The sequence below is a fragment of the Nycticebus coucang genome, chromosome 9 (genome assembly GCF_027406575.1).
Source record: "Nycticebus coucang isolate mNycCou1 chromosome 9, mNycCou1.pri, whole genome shotgun sequence".
In the NCBI taxonomy this organism is placed as follows: Eukaryota; Metazoa; Chordata; class Mammalia; order Primates; family Lorisidae; genus Nycticebus; species Nycticebus coucang.
Genome location: NC_069788.1, coordinates 35,192,820 through 35,202,457, shown reverse-complemented (window position 1 = coordinate 35,202,457; position 9,638 = coordinate 35,192,820). Strand labels below are relative to the sequence as shown.

Sequence of the window (9,638 nt, the reverse complement as noted above, 5' to 3'; positions counted from 1 at the left end):
CCAGCCAGCACCTCTCCCTGACACTCCTTGGGTTAACATCCCCCAAATCCAGAAAAGATTAAAAAAATAAAAACCAAATGATTTTTAAAAGCAAAAAGTAGAGGTCGCCAAGAGATTTTCTGGAACACATTAATCTCTGAAAAGTTTTTTTTCCTTCTGTTACTTAAATATAAAAAATTAATTGCAACCCCCTGCAACTGTAGATAATGGAGGGTATAACATAGAACAAAAAAGGATTCTACAGGAATTTCCTGACAGGATTATCTAGATAGCACAGGAAACTGCTCTCAGAAGGTACTCTGGTGTTTTGGAATGGTGAGTCCTACACAGTAAAGATACTGAGAAAAACAATCAAAATACTGTTTCAAAAAGCTTGCTGTAGGTCTCTAGGTTTCAAAGAGGTATACATTGTAATTCCTAGATGCTGCTCTAAAACCTAGCAGGTACGATTTTGTTGTTGTTTTTATTTTTGGAGAAAGGGTCTTGCTCTGTCACCCAGGCTAGAGTGTAGTGGAATCATTGTAGCCCACAGCAACCTCAAACTCCTGCCTCAGCCTCCTCAGTAGCTGGGACTACAGGTGAACACCACCACGCCCAGCTAATTTTTAAATTTTTTTTGTAGAGGCAGGATCTTGCTATGTTACCTAGGCTGGTCTTGAACTCCTGACCTCATGCAGTCCTCCTGCCTCAGCCTCTCAAAGTGTTAGGATTACAGGTGTGAGCTACCATGCCCAGCCTGATATTTTTTTCTTTAAAATGCAGACCACAGATGTCATGAGTAGATGTGATTTTTAAATTATTGAGCTTCTGAAGTTGTAGGACCACATTTCATTCCCTGGAAATTAGAGCAATTTTCACTGGATTTTGGTGTTCTCTGTGGGCACATCTCAGTGGCCAGGCCTTATTCCATGGCAGCCCAACAGCTGGGTGGTAAAGAGTTCCACCACCAACTTTGGACGGGACATGGGTGTGCCTATGCGTTTTGGGGATATGAAGGATAGAGAATGGCCATATGGGAAGGATACGTGCAGGTTATAGTTATTCCAGCTCTTCTTTTCAGCTACAGAGAGTTGAAACTGTTAGATGTGAAGATTCCTTTCACCTTACTTTTGGTTCTTTGGTAAATAAACTTACTTTCCATAATTCAAAACAGAAATAGCCTGTACATGACTATAAGTAAATTCATTAGAATAACAACTATACTTTGCACATTGGTGTTCTAATTTCAGATTCTAGGACAAATGAAAAGTGGTGTCTGTGGATATGAGGGAGCATTGTGTTATATAGCTAGTGGCACCAAAGTCTAAATCACCAAAGTCTAAATTTTGGAAGACAGTTGTAAGACTGTTTTTACAGTCTCTATACTCTGAGTTAGCAACATATTAAGACATTCTAAAATTCTAGAAAGGATTTATGAATATTCTGTGGGATTTCAGTAATTGCCCACATTTCTAGTATGAGGTATTCAGTTTGACTAGTCTGTTTTCTTCTTCTCTTAGGCATTCGGCACTCAAAAGCACCGATATAGGACTTCACTTGGTGAGATATTTTAGAGTTGGAGCCCCTCAGGATCAAGCCTCTGGCCTAGAGGTATTTGTTTCAGGAGAGGGTACTTGGTACATAAATACCTCCACAAAGGACTGAGCAAGGTTCCAGATGTGGGATGGTGCACCTTTTAGGGCATCTATGGGCCAAGTTCCCAGTGGACTCTGAGGAAGGACTTGGGTTTCCATTTGAGATGGCTGGTGTCCTTCCAATGCTGGGGAGTTCCATGAAGGACTGTGGAGCTCAGGAAAGCTTTCCAATCCCACTCTCAGGAAAGAGGAGGTCACATCGACTTGGGAGCCAACACAGAGGCTCCTACATCTGAACTTTGTAAGACTTCTGACATGAAAAGTAAACATTCTTTGTGTGCACGAAGGGTATTAGCCTCATGTTATATTAAGCAGCAGAAACATCCCTGTGCCTTGTTTTCAGAGGAAATGTGTCTGCCTCTACCGAATATGCTGTGGGGGCAGCAAATGGACCCAGCTTCCAGTGGTGAAGGTGTGAATGTGGGTATGATCCTCTGGCTAGAAATGTGTTCTCTTGGCTAGGCATGGTGTGGGCTGAAGTAAAAATTGGGATTTTGTTAGACAGAATGGATGTGTGGAGTATAGTTATACTAAAAATTATTTGTACTTTATATGAAATTCAAGTTTAATTGGGAGCTCTGTATTTTTATTTGCCAGATCTGATAATTTAACATTGAAGGTGGCATAAAGGAGATGGATTTGGGGGCTACACAGGTGGTAAAGATGGTAAGACTTTAGGTTGACTTGACTGGAGGTGGGAGAAAGACACAGGGGAAGGAGAAGTGTCAACAGGATAAATGGTGGTGCTGTTGCCAGGACTACCTCTACCCATGTGGCATCATGTACAATAGAGCAAGATGCACTTCTAAGTGGACACAGCCCTTGTGGATGCGCAGCTTGGTGAGCCATGTGCAAGCTGGATTTTAGCCTCCATTTATTCATTGTGCAGTGAATTTCTTACACAGCTCTGTGATAGTCACTGAAATAAGGAATTCCATGTGGCATCATGTACAATAGAGCAAGATGCACCTCTAAGTGGACACAGCCCTTGTGGATGCGCAGCTTAGTGAGCCATGTGCAAGCTGGATTTTAGCCTCCATTTATTCATTGTGCAGTGAATTTCTTACACAGCTCTGTGATAGTCACTGAAATAAGGAATTCCAGGGAAATACAGGTATTTGGGGAGGAGGGCAAGTTGACTTTGAGGAATTTATGACATAAGTGGAACTGTCTGTCAATTCCTAGCCTAGGATGTAGCTGGGCATATAAGTCTGGGGTCCAGGTATGTATATGTGAAAAAAAGTCTGTGAGAAATGGATATCACGAGCCTGTGCCATGTAGATCCAAGGTCTAGCTATAAATTATACCATTAAAATATCCATCCCAAGCTTTTTGAGTAATGAGCTCAAAAAGATCCCTGAACCTTAGGGCCTGAGAAGCAGTAAATTCTCTTTGGTAATACTTCCCTCCCTGAAGGCACAGTGGTCTCCCTAGACATAACACCAACAAGGATGATTTCCTGAGAGAAAAATTACAAAGTACAATTGGATTCAGCAATTGTATCCAATACAAGAAAGTATCAGTAAATGAAATTGAGCCAATTTAGGTGACTAACCATGTTTAGCAATACAATATGAAATATCAGGATTTAGGATGCTTGGAATTCCATTTTGTAGTAATTTGACATCAGCACATTAGCTTTTCCCAGTGCTGGCTGAGAAAATTCTAAATTGGAAGAAGGAGTTTAGGAGTGGTAATCTGGTAGAGGCTGAGGCTAGAAGGCTTGTCTTGAAATTGTACAGTAATGAACCACATAAAGATGTTTTGGTCAACAACAGACTACATACATGACAATGGTCCCAATGAGATTATAACACCATATTTTTACTGTTCCTTTTTTTTTTTTTTTTGCAGTTTTTGGCCAGGCCTGGGTTTGAACCCGCCACCTCCGGCATATGGGGCCGGCGCCCTACTCCTTTGAACCACAGGCACCACCCTTACTGTTCCTTTTTTATGTTTAGATACACAAATACTTACTACTGTGTTACAGTTGCCTGCAATATTCAGCACTGTAACATGCTGCATAGGTTTGTGACGTGGGCGCAATAGGCTACATATAGTACAGGTGCATAGTAGTCTATGCTATCTAGGTTTGTGTGCGTACACGCTATGGTGTTTGCACAATAATGAAACTGCCTAGTGATGATGCATTTCTCAGAATACATCCCTGTCTTTGTGACACATGACTGTATTTGCAAAGCAGGACAGTATTTTTACTTAGATTCTATGTTCATATGGGAAGGTTGGGGTGATTAACCCTTCTTCAGAAGCATGCCTTGGTGTTGCCCCTAGTGTTAGACCTCTCCTGCATAGTTTCTTGGTAGTAAAAAACTGGATGAGAGGGGCACTAAAATTTGTATTCTTTTCTTGGCTAATTCCAGTCAGAACCAGTTCCCCAGAAGGGGATGAGAGTTGGGGAAGTGGGAGACAGTACAAAAATCCTGCTACCATCTCTTGGTACCCCGTTTTAAGTTGGATGGACCTCCTACCTGTTTTTCCTGAGCCAGAGTTTCTCAAATTGTGTTTCCTGAGTGTCAATAGGTATTATAAGAAAAAATGGTTTTCAAGGTCAAATTACTTTGGAAATGCTCTGTAGTAAGTATTCACTTAAGGTCAGTCATCGATGGGTTCTTAGAAACTGAGACTTTAAGGGAAACAACATATAAGCAAGCTAGGAAGTTCCTAGTTACAAAAACATCACCAAATAATGACCAAAACACTTGGAATGACCCAAACACATTGAAATAAATGTGAGCTTATGCATATATTTAAGAAAGATTAATAAAAACAAGTAAGATAATTATTTACCCATTTATTCCAGTTAAGGGTCTCAGGTGGCTGGAGTCTACCCCAGCAGCTCAGGCAGGACTCAGCCCTGGATAGGATGCTATCTCATCACAGGGCCCACTCACACACCCACCCACACTCAGAGTGGGACCGTGTAGACAAGCTTATGAACCTAACATGCACATCTTGGGGATGTGGGAGGAAACCAGAGTATCTGGAGAAAACCCATGTAGACATCGGGGGAATGTGCCAACTTCATACAGACGGTGGCTCCAGTTAGGAATTGATATATATTTTTTCTCATCAACATTATAACAAAATGACATAGAACGAAACAGGATCTGCTTTTTTTTTTGGGACAGAGTCTCACTGTGTTGCCCTTGGTAGTGTACCATGGTGTCACAGCTCACAGCAACCTCAAACTCTTGGGCTTAAGTGATTCTGTTGCCTCAGCCTCCCAAGTAGCTGGGACTACAGGCACCTGCCACAATGCCCGGCTATTTTTTTTGTTGCAGTTGTCATTGTTGTTTAGCTGGCCTGGGCTGCATTCTAACCTGCCAGCCTTGGTGTATGTGGCTGGTGCTGTACTATAGGTCCCAAGCCAGGATCTGCTGTTTTAACAAGAGTGTATTAGCTTTCTAGGGCAGGTGTAACAAAGTACCAAAAATTGATGGCTTACATCAAGAGAAATTTATTCTCTGTCAGTTGTAAATGTTAGGAGTCTAAAATCAAGGTATCTATACGCTGCTGCTTCTTGGGGACCCACAGGCACAGCATATTCCCTGCCTCTCTCTCAGCTTCTGGGGGCTGGCAGCAGTCTTTGGCATTCCTTGACTTGTAGATGCAACACTCCAATCTCTGCCACCTTCGTCATTCGTCTTCCTGTGTGTCTGTATCTCTTCTCATAAGGACACCAGTCATTGGATTCAGGGATGGCCTTTCTCCAGTATGACCTCATTTTAACTTGATTATATATGCAAAGGCTCTATTTCCAAATGTAAGGTCACCTTTACAGGTCCGGGGGTTAGTACTTCAACATATCCAGCTCCTGGGTGTCATATAATAGAGGTTCAGCGGCCAGCAGGGAAACTGACCTCTTCTATGTCTCAGTGTTGAAATCTCTAGGGAGGAAACTTAGTTCAGATCAATCAAATGGCGTGTGTGTGTGTGTGTCTGTGTGTGTGTGTGTGTGTGAGAGAGAGAGAGAGATATTGATTGTGACCACAGCAACTGAGCGGATATTGGGGTAGGGTGGGTAGATGGTAATGGTCACACATCCTACAAGGGAGAATTGCAAGCAGAGGTCCAGAGGCAGAAAATGGCTTGTCACCAATTACACAGCCAGTTGACAGCAGAGGTAGGAGTGAATGAGTAGATGGTCAAGTCTGCATGCTCTTTATAATCTTACACGGCCTCTGTCTCAAAAGAATGTGACTTTATTGATGTGATTTCCCACTTCAAGGTAAAAAAAAATAACAAAAATAGAATCAGAATATTATTTAGTTCTTCCAGAAGAGGTGAGTGAAGAAATGAAGAAATATAAAGAGAAAGGCACTATATAATTACGAAGGACGTTTCCTAATCCACTAAATATTTTCACACCTTCCAAGGCTGAAGTCAAGGACATATCTGAAACAGTGACGGAGACTGAGTTACTGAGAGGTGGCATGGCGATCCCCATCTCCTTGGGGTTCAGTTATGTTTTATTAATCTGTTGCCCCCCCCCCCAATTTATGAGGTGGGTATTGTTAGCTTTACTTTTCAGACGAGGACGCTGACAGTCAGTAAAGTTTTTACCCTAGCTTCTCAGAGAGAACCAAGATTTCCCCTCAACCAGAGTTTGTCTAATACCAGTGCCTATCTTTGGTAATTCTTATTATTAATCCACACATACTGAATAGTGATTAATGAAAAACTCTGACGTGACAGGGAGTTTCTGCGACAAGTAATGATCACCCGGAGGTGGGGCGAAATTGGTGTTGCCCTTCTTGCAATAATAGCTGCCGTTTCGTGGGAGCGGTCACCTATCAGGTGCGGTGTTGTGTTTATTCTCTCCTTCAGCCCTTAGGACAATCCTAGGAGGTGGGCACTGTTATCTGTATTTTTTTTACAGGTAAGAAAACTAAACCCAAGCCATTGCCTTTTCCTGAGTATTCTGTGAATAAATTCCCATTAGTAAAATGCTTAATAAAATGCTAATTTAATAAATTAAAGCTTTACTCGTACTGAAACTACACGCGCGACGTTCCCACGCATTGATACAAGGTGACCTCACGACAGAGCCCCCCCCACCCCCACCGTTAGCGCCCAGCCAGAAACTCCGGTTCTCGCGACAACCGTGGCTTCTTCCAACCTTTCTTGGACATGCGCGCGGCATAGAGCGCTTTGGCCAGACTTGTTTGATGGTTTTCTGTCAGTCTTCCTACAGTGGAGCTCTGAAGCACTCTCTTCCTCACAGCCACCCGAGATCTCGCGAGACTTGAAATTCTGCCCTCCACCCGCCCCCCCCCCCCCGCTCCTTGCGCCTGCGCATAGCTCTTAAAAGCAGAAGGTCGCGCTCGGAGGAAGTGGCGGATTTGGGTCCTGTGGCCGAAGCGCCGTTACTTCCTCTCTGAAGCTCCTCTCGGCCGCTTGTCTAGACACTCGCCGCCAAGATGCCTCGAATTATGATCAAGGGGGGCGTGTGGAGGAATACCGAGGTAAGTCTCCTTTTCCCGCCGTCCGCTGCCCTCCTCCCTCCCTCTAGCAGCTTGTGCGCACGCGCGTGGAGGTCGGGGGAGGCGAGGCGGATGCCCTGCCGGGGTCTGCAGAGGTGTCTGCTGTGGGGCGGGCCCTTGCGGCCTGTGCGGTGTCCCCCGCCCGGCGTTATGTGAGCGCCTCCAGGAGAGGGACCGTGATTTAACCACCTGACAACTCAGCCCTGTACTCAGTGCCAGGCATTTGTGAGGCCCTTAGCAAACGTGTTGTATTGAGCACGCGCCGCCCCCTTTCCCCAGGGGATCGCAGTGTGGCTAGGGAGATGAGAACAACAGCTGGAGTTGTTTTTCTGGGGACACCACCCTTTCTCAGGCTAGGGATCGCAACTTTCTTTGATATTCAAAAGAAATTGCTGTGGCCACAACTTTTTTTTCATTGACTTCCTTGCTGAGAGGAAGCAGCTTGGGTGCCAGGTTCAAAGAGCCAGTTTATGCCTACACCTCTCTGGTTGTCTGTTATCAGGACATAACCTGTTTGTCCTCCCGACAGATCCCAAGGTCTGTCTTTTCCTGTCACTCCGTCTTTGCCTGAATAGAAGCCAGATAGGACAGAATGCCTAGGTAGTCTCTGCTTCCAGAAATGTAGTGGATAATGACTCCCTCTGCTAAAAGGTAGTAGAGAGGGTAAAATAGAGATTAGATTTTAGTGCATTTTGTGTTCAGAGTGCCCGGAATTTATCAGTTTCAAAGCACATCTTATCTTTTCAAGTTTTCTACCTTGGAATGTCTTTCTACTGTTTGGCATTTTTCTGCCCATCCTTTAAACATAATTCAGAAACACTTTTTTGGATCTTTGTGCTTTCACCACGTTAAGAATTAGTTGCTTATCCAGTGGTCTTGTATCTTTTTTCTTCCATTTGTTACAGCTTGTTTTGTCTTTTTGTAACTATGTGTTCTTCTGTGTGATGCTGAGTAAAGTTTCTTAACCTCTCAAAGCCTCAGTTTCCTCATTTTTCTAAATTGAGATAATACTTATCTCTCTTGAGGATTAAATAAATTAATAGATTGAGAACAGAGTCGGACACAGTTTTTAAGTAAATGCTAGTTGTTGTTTTTTTCCCCTCACCAGACAACATTGCAAGAGGACCGGTTCTTGGTATCCCTAGAACCTAGGTCAGTAACCAACAGAATTAGGTTGGTTGGTTGGCATTTGTTTTCTGAGTGAATCTAGTAGCTGTATACCTCCTTTATATACTTAGTTGAAAATGTGTTGGGGTTCAGTAGTATTGCAACAAAGTTATAAATAAAAGACAGTGAAAACTGCTTCTGCTTGCACTGAGGAAACCAGGCTGTTTAAATTGTAGAAAAAATGACTTCAGAGGGAGAGAGAGATGTAGAGTCAGTTAACAGTAGGATTCCTAATGCAGTGGTCAAAGCCCTGCATTCTCCCCCCACCCCCTCCAAATCTCTGAGTGTGGGGTAGGGAGGTTCAGTTATGAGGCGTATAGCTCAAGTCCAGTGTGGAAAAAAGCCTGCTTTAGCTTCCCAGGCTACCTTGGGATGGGCGCATTCCATATTGTGGTGGGTACCTTGGTGAAATGGTATGTAGAAACTGGGGGAAATCAGAGAGAGGGCTGATTGGTGGAGTTAGGGGACAAATAATTAACATGTAAACTGCCACGTGAGTTGCATTTAATTTACTCTGAGTCCAGAGCCTCGTGAAGCATATATAACTTGCACGTCTCTTGACCTGTGCTGATTGACTAAAACACTGTGGCCACAAGGAAAAATTATTTTTTCCCAGTGTGGCAGTCAACATGTTGATTCTTAGGTAGATCTGAGATGTAGATTCTTGGGTTATAGTTAGGATTAAAATGGCTAGAGACTTGGATTCAGTAGTTTCAAACTTGTTTCTTGAGGCTTGGATGTATAGTATTTTGAATCTTTTTCCCTAAGACCTGGTTCAAAGTAAGTATTCAAGAAATGTTTTTTGAGTGAATATATAAATGAATGAGTTATACTTTTTTTTTTTTAGCTATACCTTTTTGAAGAGGATAGCCACACATTAAAGAATACTTTTTCTTAATCTCAATCACAAACTAGGGTTTCTCTCACATCTGGCTGTTCTCATTCCTAATTTATTGGTGTGTGGTATAAGGGAGGGTAAGATGTCCCAAGGAATTTCTTCTTAATTTTTTGAATTTTGCTAATTCATGCTTGCTGTTTATTATTATAGTTAATATGGTTTTCATCCTTTTTTCTTTTTTAAATCTCAGGGAGTATGCGTGTGTGTGTGTGTGTGTGTGTGTGCGCGCGCGTGCATATCTCTGTCTCTCTATAGCAGCGGTTTTCAACCTGTGGGTCGTGACCCCTTTGTAACATGAAAATACATCTTGCATATCAGATATTTACATTATGATTCATAACAGTAGCAAAATTACAGTTATGAAGTAGCAACGAAAATAATTTTATGGTTGAGGGTCACCACAACATGAGGAACTGTAGTAAAGGGTCGCGGTAT

At 42.9% G+C, this 9,638-nt stretch overlaps 1 protein-coding gene across 1 annotated transcript in view; it reads left to right on the top strand.

The window, feature by feature from the left end:
• The first annotated feature begins 6,757 nt into the window (after positions 1 to 6,757).
• The window catches only part of CDC5L (cell division cycle 5 like), a 54,947-nt gene continuing 52,066 nt past the window's right edge, over positions 6,758 to 9,638 (top strand). Inside the window, exon 1 of the mRNA XM_053602252.1 lies at positions 6,758 to 7,120. Within this exon, the coding sequence (XP_053458227.1) occupies positions 7,076 to 7,120 (45 nt within the window). The 5' untranslated portion in view covers positions 6,758 to 7,075. The remainder of the gene's footprint in view (positions 7,121 to 9,638) is intronic.